Source organism: Suncus etruscus, chromosome 2 (assembly GCF_024139225.1).
Source record: "Suncus etruscus isolate mSunEtr1 chromosome 2, mSunEtr1.pri.cur, whole genome shotgun sequence".
In the NCBI taxonomy this organism is placed as follows: Eukaryota; Metazoa; Chordata; class Mammalia; order Eulipotyphla; family Soricidae; genus Suncus; species Suncus etruscus.
Genome location: NC_064849.1, coordinates 80,926,252 through 80,948,843, shown reverse-complemented (window position 1 = coordinate 80,948,843; position 22,592 = coordinate 80,926,252). Strand labels below are relative to the sequence as shown.

Here is a 22,592-nt window from a genome sequence, read left to right as displayed (position 1 = left end):
TTCTGATAGGAGATATTTTATTTTAGTTTTTATTCCCCTAGTAAAATAATTATTTTTAATATTTCTATATATTTACATATAGTTAATAGATCTTTATTTTCTAATTGCATTGGTTATCTTTGGATTTATTTTTAATCCCTTGTTTTGCATATGAAAGTTCAAATATAATGTGCAAATACCTTACTCCAATAATTTCTTTTTGTGTCAGCTATTCTTTTGTTTGTTTGTTTTTAGGCCACACCCGGTGATACTAAGGGGTTACTCCTGGCTATGCACTCAGAAATATTGCCTGGTTTGGGGGACCTAAAACTCCATGATACCGACCCACAAAATGCATAAACAGTGAGGGAAATTACAAAATACAACGGAAGTTGTGGGTATGGGGGAAAAAATGTGCTGAAAGTCACACCCTCAATTTAAATAAAAATATTCTGTTACATTTTTCCCAGATTAAATGGTTTATTCATCTACATTAAATGTAACATTAAAATCTCTAAATTTTTATCATTTCTAATATTACTGCTGTAGGGGTACAGTACCTTGACTTTTGAAATAGCGACATCCTTATTTCTGGAAACCACATCTAGAGGCCCATAGTAGTACTAGCAGGCTTAGCATCTCATTGCTGTACTGAAGAATTGAACTATACAACTAGGCCAGTTGAAGACAGCTTAGTTGAAGACAGTTAGTGTGCCCTCCACTTCCAATGTTAGTTGTTTGTTTTTTAAGGTATAATATGAAAGAATTTAACAGCTCCAAATTATTAAATAAATGATGAATGTGAGTTATGATTTCAACATGATATGGTTAAATAATAGATATTCCTGTTAGAGGAATGGAATGTGTATTAACCTAGTGTATATGTCTGGTTTATGTTAAGGAAGTTAAGTTAAGGAAGGAATAAGAGAATAAGAATAAGAGAATAAAGAATAAAATAAGTGAAAGACTGGACTCCAAAACCTTGTTAGTGCTTTGGGAGATGTTTGAGACTAAATAAAAGATGTGGACTTGTATTGCACTCTGTACCATACAAGACCAATTCAATATTTGTCTTCAATAAGTGGAAAACATTGAATGGTTAACAAACAGCAAACAACAAACAATGTTTAGATACATAGTTAAAACTCAGTATTGTTCTTTGTAAATATTGATAACAGTCTTTAAACTGCACTGTACTAAGAGGCTGAATGGATTAATATAATTTTTGAAGATAGACCATAACCTATGATGCAACTATGAGGGACTATAGGCTTTAGGACTTGGGGTGAAGACATCAAATTGGGACCCTTATATCACATTTGTCTACCTTGACTTAAAATCTGAGTAATTGGTAGCTTAATAAGATTGAGTTTAAAAAAAATTGTTGAGAAATTAGTTTTTGTACTTATGCAAAAAACAACCAGTGGTAAATGGTCAACCTGCAGAATTTCACTTGAATGCTTTCTCCATAAACTTGCCTTTGTGATTTTATTTTCTTTTGCTTCAATTTGTTTGTGACTAAAATCCTGACAAAATTATTAATTATTATTATAAATTATAGGATTTAGAGAGATGTTGGAAAGAGTAAATTAAAGCACCTGAATGGATATTTAGGGATTTTTTAAGAATTTTTTTCTCCTGGGATTAGCAAGTTTTTCTCATGTTATACTACTGATGTCTTAGGGAAAGTTCACTTGAAAAACCAATGACTCATAAATCGTAATTCCCTTTAAATAAGCTGATGTGTTCTTACAATGTTCTCCATTTGAATCTCATAAGCATTCTAATCCTCAAGAATGTTAATTATGGACAAGTAATTTTAGTGCAATTTTCTTTATAGGTTGGTGGTGTTAATCTCCTTAAAGTTCCTTTGAAATTCACAAGTTTTTAAAATACCAAATTTATAGGACTAGTGATGAGCAAAGAATAGGAATACAAAAAGAACCCAGGCTATTATCTAATAGAAATGGAGGATTCTTTAAGTAATATTTTATCAATATGAGTTAGAAGAAACAAACCCATTTTATTGCACTCCGAACAGTTACGTACAGAAATTATTTTCTCTAAGACACATTGATCAGGATATACTTTAGAAGAAATTCTAAAGCTGATGTCTCTCTGTACTCATTAATATCAAGTCCTACTTCATTAATCAACAGCTAAAACCTAACATCTCAAGTGACATCACTGGATTATTTTCTTCAAATTGTTAATTTTCTGTATTATATATCCAATTTTAATGATTTGAAGAATTTAATGACTTGAAGCCTTCCTAATATACATAATAACAGGAACTTATGCTCTCTCTTTTTTTACTGTAAATATACTTGATACTATTAATGTAAGTATATTCAGGAACTAAATTAAAATTGCTATTTATTAGCTATGGTTTCAATAGTATTTCTGTTTATGGGAATCATGTACAAAATTGCTTCTTTATCACTGAGTCAAAAAGCTCAGGACCTTCCACGACTGCCATTCTGTAACATCTGTCTCCTCCTTATCCTCTTTAGCTATCCCATCTCCAACTGTTTGGTAACCAGAATTTTGTCATCAAGGCCAAGGATTTCATAATTCTTTAATATTGTCAGAAACAAAATGATTTGCAATTGCATAATCACCAAGAGTCACATATTATATATTAAAAACACAGGCATCAAAATATTTTTAACTTGCATTGATATTTCTATTTCATTTATAATAAAATTTGTGTCTTCTTGATAAAATCAGAGGGATATAAACTTAATGTTTTTCACAGAATTTTAATGATTTGAAACCTTCCTTAATATACATAAAATTCATATCAAGAAGAATTGAAGCAGAAATACAAGTTCTTATATTTTCTTTGGGTAGTCGCTTTGGATACATAATCTAAATTTCTCTATAAATGTTTATTGAAGTACGACTTTGGTTTAGATCATATGTTCAGTTTTTTGTAGTTGAAAAATGACATTTGCTTATATTTTATAATATCTTTAAAATACATTGTTTACATTTATAAATATATTTTATTCTATAACCAAAATAAAACTGCTTACATATTATGGCAAATTGTTATGAATCCAACTTGTAAAAAAATCAGACACTGGTTCTTTTACTATGAAGAATGAGAGCTGCAAGTTGAGTCCAATTTTACAGAGAAAACTCACCCATTTCTGGGTTTCACTTGCTTGTAAAACTATAAAGAATAAGAAAGTTCAAGTCATCTTGAACATAAACTCTATTATATCAAATCACACTCATTTCAGTAAATAAAATGTCACATCATCCTAAAAATTGAACTTAATATAAAGGAAAAACGTTTAAATGCTCTGGATAAGAGTCTCTATATCACCATGAAATAGAAGTAAAATAAATAGGGGCCAGGCGGTGGCGCTAAAGGAAAGGTGCCTGCCTTACCTGCGCTAGCCTAGGACGGACCACGGTTCGATCCCCCGGCGTCCCATATGGTCCCCCAAGCCAGGAGCAACTTCTGAGCGCATAGCCAGGAGTAACCCCTGAGTGTTACCGGGTGTGGCCCAAAAACCAAAAAAAAAAAAAAAAAAGAAAAAAAAAAAGAAGTAAAATAAATAATACTAAGCTCATACTTTCCTAGTATGACAAATGTGATGAGGAACAAAGGATTCAACTTAATGAAAGAATTTAAGATAAGTACTCCCCAAAGACATATAAAGCACATATAAAAGCTTTACAAGAAAAACCTTTAAATGTTGATTTGAAAGAATGAAGGTGCTATTTAAAAATTGATTTTCACTATGAATTTTGACTGTTTGTTGGGTTGGTTCATTAGATTTGGGCCATAACAATCTCTGTCCTGGGACCAATCCCATTTTGTGCTGCAATGAGTGAGGACCCTGTAGTGCCCAGGATTAAAAACGATCTCTCATACGCAAAGTAAACACTTAGCTACTGAACTACCTCTGTTCTTCTTGAATGAATACATGAAAATAATCCAAAATACACTAAAAATACAAGAAAGGAAGGATATATATATATATATGGTGTTATTTCATATTAAAAATTGTGTTATTTTATATTCTGAACTTAAGGTAATGAATTTTTATATGTGTTGAGTTTTATCTGTAATGAGTTTTTATATTCTTTTCAACAACAATTTGAACTTTACTCCCATATATTATCGGAAGGCTATCTACATAACTATATGGGTCACTGATTAAATTTCACAGGATGGTACAGAGGTTGAAAGGATATTAAGTTGATATTAACTAGATTCAAATGGTAGTTCAGAACATTCAGTTGAGACAGGAAGAACCAGGCACTTATGGGCAACTGCAAGGTCTTATATGCTACATAATAAAAACACAGATGAGAAAAAAATAAGAACTAGTTCCTGAAATCAATGGTTTGATTGGCTTCCCTGTATATTTTTAGCAAATATCTATCCTATATTCTCTGTAATTATTGGGGAATGGGCAGAAAGATAGCACAGCAGGAAGGGTATTCACTTTGTTTGCAGACTAGCCAGGGTAGATCCCTGATTTCCCACATGGTAACACAGGCCTTCCAGAAGTAATTTCTGAGTGAGTGCAGGGCCAGGAGTAATCCCTGAGTGCTGCTGGGTGTGACCCAAAAATATTATAATGTTTTAAAAATTTTGTCACATACTTTTTCTAACATTTTTGGGCTAGTTAAATATGTGATTGGTACTTTTTGTTCATAAAACCAATACAGCAGTTTTATAATTACCTTGCTTTAATTCTCATGTTACATTTTTGTTGTTCTTTTGTGAATCTATTCACAAATATATTTGTGAATGGAATGTAGCTATTAAAATATAGGTAGATGAATGAGAATTTTCTTATTTAAATTTGGGTGGGGGTAATTCTGGCAATACATAGAACTTAATCCTAGATCTTTACTCAGGAAACATTCTTGGTGGGCTACAAGGAACTATCAATGGAGCCAAGAATTGAATCCTGGTCAACTATGTGCAAGGCAAGAATCCTACCTGCTGGACTAATGCTCCATCCCAAAAAGACAGAAGCTAATTCTGGTTAATATTATGAGTTTTTGAGAGGTTATGGTAAACTGAAAATGTCAATTTTAAATTTTATTAACCTTGTAACAGTGCAAGAGTCATTTCAGTTGTCAAATTCTTGATTAGTCCTTCAATAATAACCTTGTCATTACACCAATAATGATAGGGAAGAAATGTACATTAAAGAAACAATCCCATTCACATTAGGCTCACAAACTCAAATATCTTGGAGTCAACTTAACTAAAGAGGTGAAAGACCTATACAAAATAAACTAGAAAAGTCTGCTTAAAGAAATAGCAGAGGACACAAGAAAAAGGAGACACATACTCTACTCCCCAAAACATTGTATCCTCTAAAGTATCCTCTACAGATACACATAACATTCTCCAAAGAAGTGGATCAAACACTCCTAAATTACTTTGGAACAATAAACACCCACGAATAACTGAAGCAGTCCATCAGAAAAGGAATATGGGAGGCATTACTTTTCCCAATTTTGTTCTGTATTACAAAGCAATAGTTATCAAAAACAGTATGGTATTGGAAAAAAGTTAGATTCTCAGATCAATGGACTAGACTTGAGTGATCAGGCATATAATCAAGTAATCTTTGATAAAGGGGCAAGATATCCAAAATGAAGCAAAAAAAGCCTCTTCAGCAAGTGATATTGGCACAACTGATTAGCCACTTTCAAAAAAGTGAACTCAGACCCCCATCTAATACCATACACAAAGATCAAATCCAAATGGATCAAAGACATTGATATCAGCTCTGAAACATAGAACAACACATAGATAAAACACTCTATGCCATTGAGACTAAAGGCACTTCCAAGGAGAAAACAGCACTCTCTTTGTCATTACTATTGTGTAAAACATTTAAAATAAATATTAGATGCAATTAAATTTTAAAGCCTGAGCATATTTAAAAAATGAGAGTTATTAAAATGTGTTTCAATGTTGCATTCATGCAATGTTATCTTCCATGATGTTCTTTTTCCTATTTGGTTTTGTCATTAATAATAACTTCCTGCTAAATACAGACTCATAAAAATTATAGTTGGGAAGATTTTCTAACAATCTTTACTAGGAAGTCAAATGTTCTTTTAAAACACATTGTTTACATTATATCTGTTGTTCTATTACTGTGTAAACCTCTATGCTTTTCACTAATACAACAGTCTTTGCATAACTAAACAGCCTTCAACTCTTAGGGAACTGAGGAAAAATTTTACCATACAAGTGAGAAATGAATATTAAATTGCTCTGAATAAAAAACTTAGTTTTATAGCTCCATATGTTTCTCTTCAGTAAACTTTGTATTTCAATCCTATTTGACTCTCCATTTATTTTTTTTTTTGTCATTTCAAAGAGTTTCACTTACACATCATTTACCCATTATATTGGAGAAATACTCTAACTTTTTATGTCTTTTCTTATTACTGATGGCTTCTTATAAGTCATATAACAAGATTGCAGCATGATTATAAATGTACATAAAATATTTTCCCATGATAAAGGGAAAATCTATTTGAAAGCTAATCAAAGATGAGTATTCAATTTGCTCCAGTGACAGGCAGTCCAAAATATTCTTTTTGGATTGGTGAAGTTCCTGAAAAGCCATAATTGTAACTATATGAAAATTTAAGCTCTATCCCCAGGACTAAGTAAAATCAACTTTAATACAGAAGTATATATTTATATTAAAGTTGCATTAATAAATGCCCACCAAAGGAAATAAAATATTGTTAATTGCAATGACATTCATTACCTAAGCAGCAATTTAACACTGAGTGGGGATAGCATATTTTGTCATGTTACGGACAGCTCTGATGGACAGAGCTCTGCCTGGAAAGATTGAACTTCTTTTCATTTTAAAACTATGTAGTGTAGGCAATATTGGTTCAAGATTTACTTTATAGAGAACATGTCTGTTTGGGTTAAGAATGGTTAACATTGCCCTGTGTTTTCCATTGAAAACAACTCTTCCTTCTGTCCTCCTTCCTTCCTTCCTTGCTTCCTTCCTTCTTTCCTTCCTTCCTTCCTTCCCTCCTCCTTCATTCCCTCCCGCCTTCCTTCCTTCCTTCCTTCCTTCCTTCCTTCCTTCCTTCCTTCCTTCCTTCCTTCCTTCCTTCCTTCCTTCCTACCTTCCCTCCTTCCTTCCCTCCTTCCTTCCTTCTTTCCTTCCTTCCTTCCTTCTTTCCTTCCTCCATTCCTTCCTTACTTCCTTCCTCTATTCCTTCCTTCCTTCCTTCATTCCTCCCCTTCCTTTCCTCCCTACCTTCCAATCTCCATTTCTCCTTCCTTCCTTCCTTCCTTCCTTCCTTCCTTCCTTCCTTCCTTCCTTCCTTCCTTCCTTCCTTCCTTCCTTCCTTTTTTTCTCCCCTCCATCCTCTTCCTATCTCCACAACTCCCTTCTGTCTTTTGTTTATTTTTTGAGTCCACACAGTTATCAGGGCTTAATTCTGATTTTGTGATAAGGAATTACTATAATTAGTTCTCAGGAGACCTTATGGAATGCCAGGCATCAAAGCCAGATCAACTCATGCCAGGCCAATGTCCAATCCCCTGTACTATCTCACCATCCCTAGAAACAATTCCTTTCTAAGATTCTTGGCCCTTGACAAATTTGAAGCAATGATGAAAAAATAATAGAAGTTGTCAATAATTTTACACCCATGTCACATTGTTTTACACAGCATCTCAAAAATGACTAGGTTTTTGATAGATGTCTGTCAAAATAGTGTCAGAATGTGTTCTTGCTTTCAATCCCCTGAGTATAGGTCCTGACACTGCCAAAACTAATATATATATATATATATATATATATATATATATATATATATATATATATATATATATATATATATATGTTTAAACTAAAATAATCATCTAAAAAAATTCTTCTAGGAAGAAATGTCCACTAGGATAATTTCTTTTTATCTATATATAATTGATCATCTGTTTTTCTCTATATATCTATTTTAAAAACAATTGTTATTTTGCTTTTGCAATTAATTTTATTTTTAAAATAAAATAACTCATTAACCAATGAATTATCCAGGATTTATTCTGGATCTATGCTGACAATGATTAAAATAGTGTATATGTACTGTATTTTTAACTTGACATTTTTAATATTTTCAAAAGTATTTAAAATTTTCATATAATATATCTATGTAAAATAACTCTAGGCTGTTGTTTCTAGGGTTATAGGAAGTTGAAGTTGAGGTTAAAGTTCTATCTTATATTTTAATATAATTTGTCTCACAATGGGGACATTTGTGCATATGTTCCATTTGCACATATTATGCCATAAGCAGAGTTCATATTTTCCTTCCTGACCAAAAACATTGTTATAGATATAAATTCATCCTACAGGGATAAAGAAGTATTTCTACCATATCGTATGTCTAGTCTTGTGTATATAAGATCATATTTATATTTTCAGGCTGTTTTCTCAAGCTGCATTTTTCTTATAATCCTTTAATGTTCTGAGAGTACTTTTGAGAAATATGACATTAATTGTTAAAGAAGACAACAAAAACTAATAAACTAAAAATAGTTTTTTATTAAAAATTTATAGGAAATAATCTACCTTTTGAGCCTCTATAATTTAACTTACAAATTAACTAACAAAATATTATAAATGTTTAAAGTTTACTGAAGGATTCTAACAAGGGCACAATATATACTTTATAGTTACTAATAGGTTATTAGTATTCTTTTGTTTTTTTATTGTTGTTGTTGTTTTTTGTTTTTTTTTTTTTTTTTGCTTTTTGGGGTCACACCTGGCAGCACTCAGGGGTTACTCCTGGCTCTATGCTCAGAAATCGCTCCTGGCATGGTCAGGGGACCATATGGGATGCAGGAATCGAACCGCCAACCTTCTGCATGAAAGGCAAACGCTTTACCTCCATGCTATCTCTCCGGCCCCAATTGTTAGTATTCTTAAAACTAGATTTTACTACTTTACATATAAAGTTGCTGCAGTGACCAGTATTAGTTTCAAATTAATAATTAAGTTTTTGTGTGTGTTGTGGGTAATCTTTATCTTTTAGTAATTTGCATACTAATTTTTGGCATATCCTGGGAGATGAATTTTAATTTGAGTTTACTGGATAGTGATACATATTTGTTAATAAATGACAAGGAAGACTATATTGACTTGTGCAATGGAATAAGGTAAGAAGACACCATGACCATTTTAGATGGCTAACTAGAAAAGGAATGATGTTCCCAGGTTAAAGAAATCCTTACTTGGGGACAGTTTTAAAAACATTGAAAAATTAGTGGGTTTTAGCTAATAACTGTTGAATGAATTATGACCTGGCCCTTTGATTTCATTGGTTTCCAGTGGAACATCATAATTCTGCTTTCCTAATGCGGATGCAGTCAGCATCCTGGTGACCATATTAGGAATACATTATGTCTCCCTCATCTGATGCTATGGTAGCTTAAATTCTGAGACAGAATTTATTGCAAGCAGTAGGCATAGCACTGGCTGATTGCTCCTCCTATAATCCAAGTAAATTTTCATATGCATGTCAAGAGGATAAATAGCTTTAGCAACAAATACATTTTCAACATCAGCAATCAAAAACAAATGTAGCCTCAAACAAAGAAATGAAAGTAGGATAACTGGTTTGGTCAGTTCATCAACAGTGAAAAGAGATGGTTTATTTACATTCTTAAGGCACACTATGCAGAACAACTAATGGTAATTACATCATAATATAAAGTAATGTTTCCAATAGAGGTGTGCCCATGTAAGCACACAAATATTTACAAGTTTTCAGACAGATAATTAGGACAGGTCATATATGCCTATTTATAGGAGATAAAATTGACGTTCAGGGTCATGTTTGAAATTCATTTGACCATGTGGAAAGTATATAGTGGAGCAGGAATGCTATTTTTCCTGTGAACCTTAACCCAGTTAATTTTTTGTTTGCAGAATAAATGTCTGTTTGAACATAAATGTCACACATACATGTGCATACATTGAACTCAGGTTTGGAATTCAAAGACATGGGAAGGAATAACTCATTGGATAGACCATTTGCCTTTTACTTGGTTAATCTGGATTTCAATCCTGGCATCCTATGTGTTCCCCAATGGCACAACAGGAGTGATCCCAAAGTACATAGCTATTTTGTAAGCCTTAGCACCACTGATTTGGCCCAAAACTCAAACGTTTTGGGAAAAGTTTGGGAAAGAAAAGAAAAAAAAAGAAGAGAAAAGAAAATAAAGATAAGAAAATAAGAAAAGAGAAGAGAGTGAAGAGAAAAAGAAAAAAAGAGAAGAGAAAAAGACAAATGGCATGAAAGGAAAAAAACTTAAATACAATGCATTTCATCCATGCAAACTTTTTTATTAATTAATAATTTTAGTTTGACCAAAGCCGATAAACAAATCATTCACAATAATATTTAGGTACATAGTAACATTGAATCAGGGACATTCCCACCACTAATGTTGTCCTCCCTCCACCTCTGTTCTCAGCATACATTCCATATCGTCCCTCCTTTGCCCCCCCACCCCCCAGCTGCTAGTATAAGTGGTCTCTTCTGTGTCTAGCTTGTAGATTGGGTATCGATTCCATTGCAGTTGGCTTTGGGTTTGGTGTTTTTAAACCTCAGAAGAAAACATAAACACTGAACTTAAGAAAATTTTATCAAAAGAGCTGTTATATTCTTAGAGGAAAATATAACATAACATAAAATTGATCATTTATTATTTTTCTCAAAAGTTTAAAATATTAGCTTAATTATAGATCTTTTGTAAGCAGTTAGGTTAATGATCAAATACTCATTTTAGAGTAACCATATTATTGTACCATATAAAAATTTTGAGACAAGTCTAGCTCATGACTCTTAGTGGTATGATCTGAAAGTAGTTTACTAGGTTGTGGTAGACCAAATTTTATAAAATTTAATGTATTTTTGTTAAAGAGCATAAACTAAAAATTATTTTTGTGCTTTTAAAATAATTTATAGTGGAACCATAGTGATAGAACAGTGATAGGACATTTGCCTTGCATACAGATGACCTGGAAAGGGCCGGGTTCAATCCCTGGCATCCCATATGGTCCCCAGAACATGCCAGGAGCGATTTCTGAGCACAGAGCCAGAAGTAACTCCTCAGTGCTAACAGGTGTGTCCCCCCCACAAATTGTTTGTAGGTATAGATTTTTTTAAAAATTATTTTAAATATGCATCTTGATATAGAGATTAAAATATTTCTGGGGGCCGGGCGGTGGCGCTAAAGGTAAGGTGCCTGCCTTGCCTTCGCTAGCCTTGGACAGACTGCGGTTCGATCCCCCGGTGTCCCATATGGTCCCCCAAGCCAGGAGCAACTTCTGAGCGCATAGCCAGGAGTAACCCCTGAGCGTTACCGGGTGTGGCCCAAAAACCAAAAAAAAAAAAAAAAAAAATATTTCTATCATCATGTAGAAGGAATCAATATTATTTACTAGCAAAGTATTCTTCAGATGGCATAGAAATATTATATAGCTAATGTACATTTCAGTAACTGAGAACTAGAAATCTATAGGAAAGTTGCCACCCTTAAAAACATGATATATATTATTTTGAGTCATGCTTTATCATCTGTAAACTGATGATAAGAACTTATTTTCTCTAAGTAATACTATAAGCACTATATACATATCCATATGTATATGGATATATAAATATATATATAAATATATAAAATATAAATATATATGGATATATATATATATAAATAAGTAAAATTTAGGCCACATTCAAGGTGCTTACTCCTTGCTCTGTGTTCAGTGATCAGTTCTTGAGGCCTCAGAAAACATTTGGGATAGTCTCAGCAATTAAACTTTCATCATTCTTGTACAATGCAATTGTCCTGCCTGCTATACTATTACTCTGTTTTCTAAATACACTATATATAAAGTAATTTAAAATAAAGACAAACATATTACTCAAATATTACTGGGGACACATAAAAATGTTACCTTGAGCAACTCTGAGGACAAATTTGGAAGTTTTCTTTCTGTTTTTGAATAATATATTAGAATTTTAAAATGAAGACATCAGCTATTTAGATTCTAATTTACTCTTCTTTAATTGAGACTTAACATTTCACAGAGTCTTACACATAGAGGGCAAGCAATAAATATTTACTGATGAATCAGTTCAAGTGAATATTACGGTGAGCAATTTTGCTTTTACATGAGTTACAGAAATAATTGGAAATTTCTATTGAAATGCATAATGTAATGCCTGCTAAAAGATAAAGAAAGAAAATGCACAGGTGGATATAAATTATCACAGTATATTTTCTGACAATATAATTTCTCTGCTGCTTCTTATACTCTTATATTTAATAGTTGCTCTAGGTGATTCTATGACTTGTTAAATATAAAATAAAATAGTATGGCTTATTTCAAGAAAGAATTATTTTCTATAGGTTAATTTAAGCACTATATTTTACATAATTCAAGTTACTAGAACTACATAAATCTGATTTAATCTTTACTGTTATTTTTGTTTGTTTTGGTTTGTAGTCACACCAGGCGGTGGTCAGGGATTATTCCTGGCTCAGAACTCAGGAATCTCTCCTGGCATGTTCGGGGAAACATGGGATACTAGAGATCAAACCCTGTCAATCACTTGTAAGACAAACACTCTACCATTTATGCTTGCTCAGACCTATTTTATTTTTTCTTTTTGGTTTGAACATTGTGTTCAGAACTTACTCTGCACTCAGAGATCAAAACTGGCAGAGCTCAGTGGCCTTTTGGGAGGCTGAAATTGAACCTAGGACAACTGCATGTAAATCAAAAACTTCTTACTAAGGATAGTCTTTTCTCAATCCAAAAATTGTTCTGTTATTTAAACTGTATTCCTAAATATAAAATACTTATTTTTATTTTATATTAAATATAATTTTCCTTTAACTTTAAGCACATTATAAGTGGTTTGCATTTGAATCTTTAAAAATGTTTGATACAAAGGCCTTGTATTTCACTAGTAAGCACAGTAGCAGTCTGTGAACTGTGGATCATTTCTTTCAATCTATATTCAAAAATTTGAATTTTTTTTATCATACTCTAGGAACTCATCAAAAGAAAATGTGACACTGTGACATGATTGAACACTCCTAAAGAAAACCAGGTATATTGAACAAAGGAATGTAATTTAAGGAATAAAGTATGATTTCATTAAAATCAGAGAACAAAATAAAAGTATTTTTTCAGGTCACAAGAAAGAAAATGAAAAGCTCTTCACTTTAATATTTTCAGTAATGGGAATGCCACTAAAGAGAATTTATTAAGGTTAGAAATCAAGCAGTTATCTGGACAGACTGAAGTATATTCCCTTAGTTTCCAAAAAGAGAGAGCCAATGCAACTTTATCAGATATGATGTCAGTTCAAAAAGACATTCTCTCTCTACCACAGAAGCCTACCTGAAAATATGCAGTTTCTAGTCAGTATTTCTCTTTGTTAAGGAAACCTTAAGGAATCATGGAAGTATCTCTTTTAGGTCCTATCAAGTAAAAATAAGTGTAAATTCTCTAAAGTTGTAACCTTTCAATGTCAAATATATTCTATCCTAGTCTTTTTATATATCTGCCTGAGAAAATCTAGGATCAATTTTATCAGTCTATAGAATGTATTATTTTTTGTTACTACCTCGATATATAGCCTTCATTCCAAAATAGCTGTAGACTCAAAATTTTAGTGTAGTTTCAAATATAATTTCTGTAAATTATAATTTATTTTAAAAATTATGTAAACAATGTGGTTTTACAAGGTTGTTCATAAAAGATTTTTTTCAGTTATAAAGTTCTTCATGATTGAGTTTTACTCATATAATGTACAACACCCTTCACCAGTGTACATTCACTTCACCAAACCCCTAGTATCAACCCTCCTTTCCCCAGTTTTGGGTCAGAATCTCTCTCTCTTTCTCTCTCTTACTCCCTCTCTTTACCCCTCTTTCTCTCTCTGCCTGTCTTTCTCTGTTTCTCTCTCCACCTCTCTCTCCCTCTTTCTCTCTCTCCCCCTATCTATCTTTCTTTCTCTCCCCTCCCTCTCCTGTGTTTGCAATATTTTTAATAAAAAGGTATCATACATATCACTTTATCTTTTTTTCAGAAACCAGTTTCTGTTCAAGAGTGATCAGTTACCACTCTCTTTGTCACATAGTGGCCCCTCTTCTGCCCTAAATGGACTTCCCCATACTTTGTGGCAAGCTTTCTATCATGGAGTGATCCTCCTGGCTCTGATTTTAATTTTTCTTTTTATATTGTTTCCATAATACCTTTTTAATATATTTAAAAAATTAGTGCAATCATTGATGTCTATACCTCTCAAAGATTTATCTCAGAATAATACTCTGCATATCCAACCATTTATAAGCAAATTTGATGACTTAATTTTTCCTAACAGATAGATGTACCATAGTTTCTCCATTTTTTAGCTGTACCATAGTGTCTTTTTTTTTTCTTTCTTTTTTTTAAATTTTGGTTTTTGGGCCACATTCAATAGGGTTCAAGAATTACTCTTGACTCTGAACTCAAAAATTACTCCTGACAGACTCAGAGACCATATGGAAAGTCAGCTATCAAAACCTGGGTAGGCCTGTGCAAAACAAATGCCCTATCCATTGTGCAACACTCTATCCCCTTATAGCTCTTTATCTGTTCTCAGGCACTTGGCTTGTTTCCAAATTCTGGCTACTGTGAATAGTTCTATGATCAACATTATAATACAGAGGGCTTTTCTATATTGTGTTTTGGATCTCCTAGGTTGTATTTCGACTAGTTGTTTTCTGTATCAAATGGGAGTTCTCATGGCATATATTTTAAAATATTGAAAACAAATTTGTTGTTTCATTAATTTTTATATAAGAAGATCATTTGGATAGTATACTCTATATGCTGACATAAAAGACCTACTATTATTTTATTAATCACTGTATTATAACTTAGTAAATATGTATAATAAAAATATGTATAGAAACATTTGCTGAAATAAATAGGTCAGGAAAGGTATGACTTTCCATATTGCATATGGCTGATGACAATATAAGATATAGTTTACTCAACTGAAGTATTTTCAAAAATTTTGTAATAACCTTAAAATATTAATATGTTCAAAACACCACATAGAAACTAAAAAAGACAAATACAAAGGATAAATACATGAAGAATGATACAAAACAAAAAATATTATATAGAAAAATTGCATAAATGTTCTATCAGAAATTGAATATGGGGGCCAGAGTGATAACACAGCAGATAGGACATTTTCTTACACCAACCTTGGTATGATCCACTGCATCCCATAGGGTCCCCAAGGTGCCATGAAGAATGATCCCTGAAATCAAAGCCAAAAGTAACCCTAGAGCACTTCCAAGTGTGACCCAAAAGCCAAAAGTAATGGTCATTGTCACAATGTACCTTAAATATTACAGTGAAAGATTTGTTATTCACTTTTGGGCACAATAAAAATTATTTATAAAGAAAGAAAGAAAAAAGAAAATATATTATCGAATAGATTGTATATAACTGGTATAACTACAATAACAACTTTATTTTAAAACATATAGAGAAAAAAGAACAAAGGTGAATAAATCATTTCCATTAATTTAATAAGTAACTCTTAAATGATAAAAGGTATAGAAAGTGGAGATACAATGCTTTCACATACTAAACAAATTAACCTTGTTAAAATAATAATAATGCTATGATAACCATTGTACAGACTCAATTCCAATTCATCACCTATAAAGTTTTTATAATAGATTTTTAGAAGACGTTAAGTAAACGCTGCCATAATCAAAATGAAGCCATAAAATACTCCAAATAAGCAAAATTACCCAGAAAAATTCAAACAAAATCATGTAGAATTGGAGGTATCAATATTGCTGATTCTAAACTATAGTATAAAAACACACTAAACAAAGAATTGTGATACTGAAATGAAATCAATGCTGAGCTAAATAATGCAAGGATAGAGTACTTGCTTTGTAGGGCAAAATCCCAGATCATATGGTCCACTAAGCATCATCAGGAGTGGCCCTCGGCAGAGTAGCATGTGACTTCAGAACAAACTTACAAACTAAAAAGTAAGATTAGGAACAACTAGATTGATTTATAAAATAAAAGTCATCTCCAGAAGTTGAATGCATTAAAAGTTTGAAGGAGGCTATAGCTGATTAATTAGAACACTATTGACCAGATAGACACAGATTAAGACCCATGATTTTCAGGCAGCCAATCTCGGTTTGATCCCTTGCACAATTTATAGTGCCTTGTACCATCAGCTTAACTCCTGAACACAAAATCATCAATTTTCTTTGAGTATATCTAGATTGTACCCACCCAGAGAAGATGACATTGGAAGTGTCCTATTGCCCAGGTGATCAAGAACTTGGAATATTTAATGCTTTGTTTAATGTAGATTCCTTATTGTGAATGTCATAATTACTCTTAAGTTTTCATTTTTAGAAATTTCTCATTTTTCTTTTTCTTTTCATTTTTAGGTTTTATTTTCTTTTACTTTATTTTTTAATCTTTATTTAAGCATCATGATTACAAGCATGATCGTAGTTGGATTTCAGTCATAAACAGAATACCACCCCCCTTCTTCACTAGTGCAATATTCCCCTCTTCAACCCAGAGGCCACCACACAATAGCATTTAGGGAAAAGAAAGAATGGAGAAAGAATTTATCTTCAAAGAAAAAAGGTGTAAAAAGTTGGGTTGTGTGTTCCACAGTCCCTAGAGAGGAAGAGGGATCCCCATGCCCCAAGTCCGGGTAAGACAAGAGATGCTGGCCCAGCAGCAATTCCAACGCAGGAAATAATCCACACACAGTTGGGAAACTCACACCACAAGCTGTTCACCCGCAAGTCAGTTGCTCCACCACGTGGAACTACAAGCCTAGATGGCAGCTTCCCCTCCAGACCTCCAAAACAAGCTTTATTGGGAAAAACAATGCCCACCTCAAAAGGAGGGGAAAAAGCCAGATGAGGAGGCAATGGGGAAACATCTTTTTAACATGTAAAGCAAAAGAATCAATCGAGATACATCTAATTAGAAGGCAATATGAGGACCAACTCATAATTCTCTACCAACATATGGGTTGATTTTATTTTTCTCTTCTTCAACATCAGGAAATTTCTGATTACAAAGAATACTTTTTCCTACTCCATGGTATGGCAGTTTGAGTGCTGATATAGATATCGACTGGCATTCTTATTTACAATTAAGTTAGACCAATAAGTCCAAAAGAAAAAGAAAATTAAAGAGGAAGAAGATTATTGAAAGAAACCTTAGAATCATAACTTTGTTGTCTTTTCTGATTTAGCTGTTTGGAAAGGTCAAATTCAATATGAGAAATATAGTACATTCTTTTGGAAAATAAAGCAACTGTGGTAATAATATAAAATATTTTAACCTCAGAAATCACTGCTTAGAAGCTACTTTCCCCAAATCATATTTTATTTAAAGACTTTTATTTGAAATTTAGAAACTCTGAATTTTGTTGTTAATATCTTAGCTATAAAATATGCTACTTTAAATATTCAGGGTGGTTGCTTGGTGAACTTATGACACTATAAAATTTTAATAAAATGTCTAATATAATAAATCAACTATAATGCTCCTAAAATACTTAAATTATTATAAAATTTAATATTGTTTTAAAAATAATGAGTACAATAAAAATTATTCAATTATATATATCTTACAGGACTAGAAAAAAGCAAATATAAAATTCCTAAAGGACTATAAGTGAGATGTTAAATAATACAAGAAAATAATGCTCATTAAAAATTTACAATGACAACAAATATATTTGTAATCATGGGACTTAAATAAAGATATTATTCAAAAAATGTGCAATGATAATAAGCAAATCTGAAGTGCTTTGATAGAATTTGATAATTTATTCAAGCTACTATAAAAACAGTATTAAAATCTATAAATCATATAAAGATGCTAACTTATTTTACCCAAACATATATACATGACTTTCTATAAGCAATTAAAAAATTTGATTTAGGGGCCGGAATGGAGGCGCAAGCAGTAGGGTGTTTGCCTTGCAAGCGCTAACCTAGGACACACTGCTGTTGAATCTCCCTGAGTACCATATGCTCCTCAAAGCCAGGAGTAATTTCTGAGCTTATAGCCAGGAGTAACCCCTGAGCATCACCAGGTATGGCCCCAAAAGCAAAAAAATTAAAATTAAAAAATTGTATTAAATAATTACACTTGAGATGGTTAAATAGAAGCTAACATGTTATTTGTTTTAAGTTTATGTTGCTGCTAAAGAAAGAATTTTGAAAATACTTGTTTTTCAACTAATATCCCTACAAAACCGATGCCTATCCCTAATTTCTAAATGTATTTATTCTGCATCAAGATGATAAGGAAGGCCATTGCTGAGTACCAGTGCTATTTCAAAGTTTTGTTATGGCTCACAATGCAACTTTGTAAATTCTATTCAGTCTCAATTAGCATAACCAGGTTACTTCATAGGGTACCTATGATGTCCCAAAGACTAAACTTTGTATAAAATTTCTTATTGAATTTAGATTCATATTTCTAAATTTACACACTAGCAAACAGGAAAATAGCATGTTGGTAACTTGATCAATTTATTACCTGCAACGAAACTATGAAGTATTCCCAGTTACTTGGGAATACATAGCACATGGAAGAGAGAATAAATGTGACGGAATGCTTCAGGAAACAGTGTAGAGGCAAAGAGCATTTTTCTTGCAAGTGAGTGGTTGTGGTCACAATTGAAATCTTCAGCATCCCATAAGAAGTAATCATGATATGATTCAGTTTTGCTGATCTCAGTCCCTGATTCCCTGAATGATATCTAGCTATACTGCAACCATTGTAGATAAACAGCCCAAAGAGGGGTATGTATCCCAAACAAGCAGCAAAAAGTATTAAGTGTGAGTGAGTCATATGGCCAGAATCTTAGTGAACACATATGCAATCAAACTGATCCTATAACCTTCTCTCACACTCACACACAGTACCTAGTGTGTCAACTAAAGAGGGTTATCATTGGTGAGTATGTGCGCAAGAATTACACAAATGGAAAGAAACTGAATGAGCATCTGGTTTGAAAAAACTATACAATATGAGATTTCCAGCAAGTATGGAAACATAACAATAAAGTATCACATTAAATACAAAAAGGCATTTTTGTAACAAATTGGTCATTGGGAAGAACAGCAAAGAAAAGATGTGAAATGAAATTGAAGAAAAAAACTATTAATAACTAACCTGACCCAATTAAACTATAACAAAATCAAATACTCATCTTTCTATAGGAAAACAAACTAAAAACTGTCTTTATTGTATTTATTATAATACTATGTAAAACTAATAATATCACTTTTGACTTGAGAGGTGACATTTGATTTAAATAAACATTGCAATGTTCTATGTTCCATGTATATTAGATGCTAGTCATACTTATTCTTTTAATAACAACGATTTGCAATCAAATGACTACCAGTTTAAACATTATTACAGGTGATAACATGCACTAGTGTTTGAAAACTATCTGATATTTTCTCAGATGATAATTGAAAGGTAAATATAAAATTTACTTGAAAAATAAATGTATAATTGACCAACAAATCATTGACAGTTAAATTTTCAGAAGATATTAATTTTAAAGTAAAATTTGATATTTTGTAAAAATAATTTCTAAATTAAAGGATAAGTGTAGCTCTATATATCATTGAGCATCTATAATTTTAGTAATTGCCATAAAAAGTTTGTATTTCAACATAAATAAAATTATAACTATTCCAAATTATAAATAAATGCAACCTAAGTTTTTGTAGATTTGCATATCCCTTTTCCCCTAGTAACAGATTATATAGTCCTAGTTTTTATGTGTAGTAAATTTATCATCAGGAATATTAATTATAGTCAATTGTATCAGGTATCCATCTATCATCTTATATCAAAGGCTAACAAAATGAAGTAATTCATAATTTCTAAATATGAATGAACATAAAGAATCACCAAATTGTTATAGAAATCACTACCATGAAGAAATATTTGTTTTCTGTAATAGCCTTTCATTTTGGCAAATGAAACTATTTATCCAAATGCAATATATTTAGAAATTCCATTTATTAAAGTATATCTATTGAATTTTAACATAAAAAAGTTAAATGTATCAGGAATACACAAAGAAATCGAATTGTTCATTTATATAGATAAATAAATAATTCTTATTTAAAAGCTATTTAGAATATTCAAAATATATAGGAAATAATGTGTATAATTATTATTTAGATTGCTTTAGAAATAATAAGAGTATTATCAAATTTGCTAAAATAACAATACCTGATATAGAATATCATGAAGAATATAACAAAGGAAAGTGTACAAATATAATACATAAGTGCAACTAACCTGTTTTGGGATCTACGGAGAAGTAGGGTTGACCCTGGAGAATACTGTAAACCACCCGAGCGCTATTTCCATAGGTAGGGTCATCTGCGTCAGTAGCTGTCACCTGTATAACAGATGTACCTGTGTAACCAGGAAAACAAATTTAAATATATTAACATGTTTGGCACTTGAGTCATTTTTACACAGAAAATCATGCTAATATGTTCAATGTATACCTCTTCTAATCCTTAGATTCAACTCTCAAGGTTGCATTTTTTGGCATCGATTGTACTAAAAATAAAAAATAAAATATCTCAATATTTCAAATATTTCCATTTGGCTAATAATGTACTTATTAATATAAATAAAATTCTCTATGACCCTCGTATTATCTCCACTGGATTCTGTTGAATCTCATGAGTAGCATTGGCTTAACTCGAGGTAAAAAGTAAATATGTTATGATGAAACTGCTACATAGCTAGAAAATAACTGGAGAAAAGATGGTTTGTATGTTAGTGTGTAGGCGAGTTCTTTAGGCATTTAAAGTGATCAAAGATATTAAAACTATTCACTTGTTATTTGAATTCTGTTGCTATTATATTTTATATTTTATAGTCATTGTGAACTAAAAGTTATTCATGCCTGGGTTTCAGGAATGCAATGATCCAATACCAATCCATTCATGTGTTCACCTACTTCTATCAATGCTCCCACCCCATTCAACTCTGAGACCAACATCCATTATATTATATTAACACAATGGGTTATAGTAGTTAGAGCTGGCAATAGAGTTTTGTGGTTAATACTTCACTACATTTCAGTCCTCCCAGTTAAACACTCCCTTCCTCTTTTTCTCTCATTTTCTTTCCAAATCACCTACCCCAACCAGGTGCCATGATTCTTCCTGAAGACATATCTTGGGTCTTTGCTTCTTTTGTCTTTATGCATCCAGTATGTCACTGTTATGTTTCTTACAATCCTACATATGTGTGAGATCATTCTGAATCAGTATCTCTCCCTCAAACTTGATCAGTATGATTCTTTGAATTCAGTTCCATAGCAGTTACATGGCAAATAACCATATTTTCAAGTGTATAAGACAACTTTTTAAACCACAAAAAACTTCTTAAAATTCAGGGTCATCTTATATGCCATTTATACAGCTTGCTGAAACTTATCCAGCTTCAGGGACAAGTGATCCGCCCCCCGTCTTACCAGCAGCATCCCTCTGTTCAGCTTGCATGGGACACAGAGGAGACACTCTGTCTCCTCTTACTGTCCTATTAATCATTGTATGCCAGAAAGCTGCTCTTTGAGGAGCCCTCTCCTTGATCTCAATGTTTGATGACAAATAGTCTTATGCTTATAAGTGACAGTTTTCCAGCTACGTGCATGCATGACATAAGTATTTGAATTAAAATTTTCTTATTGAAATAAAATTTTACATTTTCTAATTTCCTTTTCATGTGTTTTAAAAGATAGGTAGTCTAATCTGGCAAATATTGCCCAAAACCTATATTTTAACAGGAATAGTAAGGTGTCTTCTCATACACCCAGTTGTCTTATATGCCGGAATATACAATAAACGATTTTATATTATCTTTTGGGCAATTTTTGTTTCATTGTGTATGTGTGTGTCTGTGTCTCTGTGTATGTGAATCATATTTTTATATAATCATCTGTTCTTGGATATTAATTTTGCTTCCAGATTTTGACTATTATGGATAGTTTTGCAAGAAATACAGGGGTGTGAATGTCTTTTCCCTTATGTTTTTGGAGCTTTAGGTTATATGGCAAGAAGTGGTATTAATGGGTCAATGAGAAATCAGTTCTTAGTTTTTAACTGTGTTAATAGTGTTTACCAAAACAAATGGAGCAATTAACATTTCCACCAGCAGAGGATGTGGTGGTGAAATTTATCCACCCCAACATTGTTCCTTCTTGTTCTGTTTGATGTATGCTATTCTCTGTGATGTGAGTTGACATCTCATTATTGTTCTGTTTGAATGTCCTTGATGATTACATACAGGAACAATTTATTTGTCTTAATTCTGGCCCACAAGAATCAGATCACATTCCTTTAGGCTGTTCTACACAGTATCAACATAATTATCTTTGGGGACAAAATAAAACTACTAAAGATGCACTGGGGACACAACTCCATTACTCAGCCAACTAAACTAGTAAATTTG

The 22,592-nt window shown here is 32.2% G+C and overlaps 1 protein-coding gene across 1 annotated transcript in view; it reads right to left on the bottom strand.

Annotated features, from left to right (window-relative positions):
* CDH18 (cadherin 18) overlaps positions 1-22,592 on the bottom strand; it is a 298,495-nt gene that overhangs the window by 148,939 nt on the left and 126,964 nt on the right. Inside the window, exon 3 of the mRNA XM_049768384.1 lies at positions 20,421-20,540. Within this exon, the coding sequence (XP_049624341.1) occupies positions 20,421-20,540 (120 nt within the window). The remainder of the gene's footprint in view (positions 1-20,420; positions 20,541-22,592) is intronic.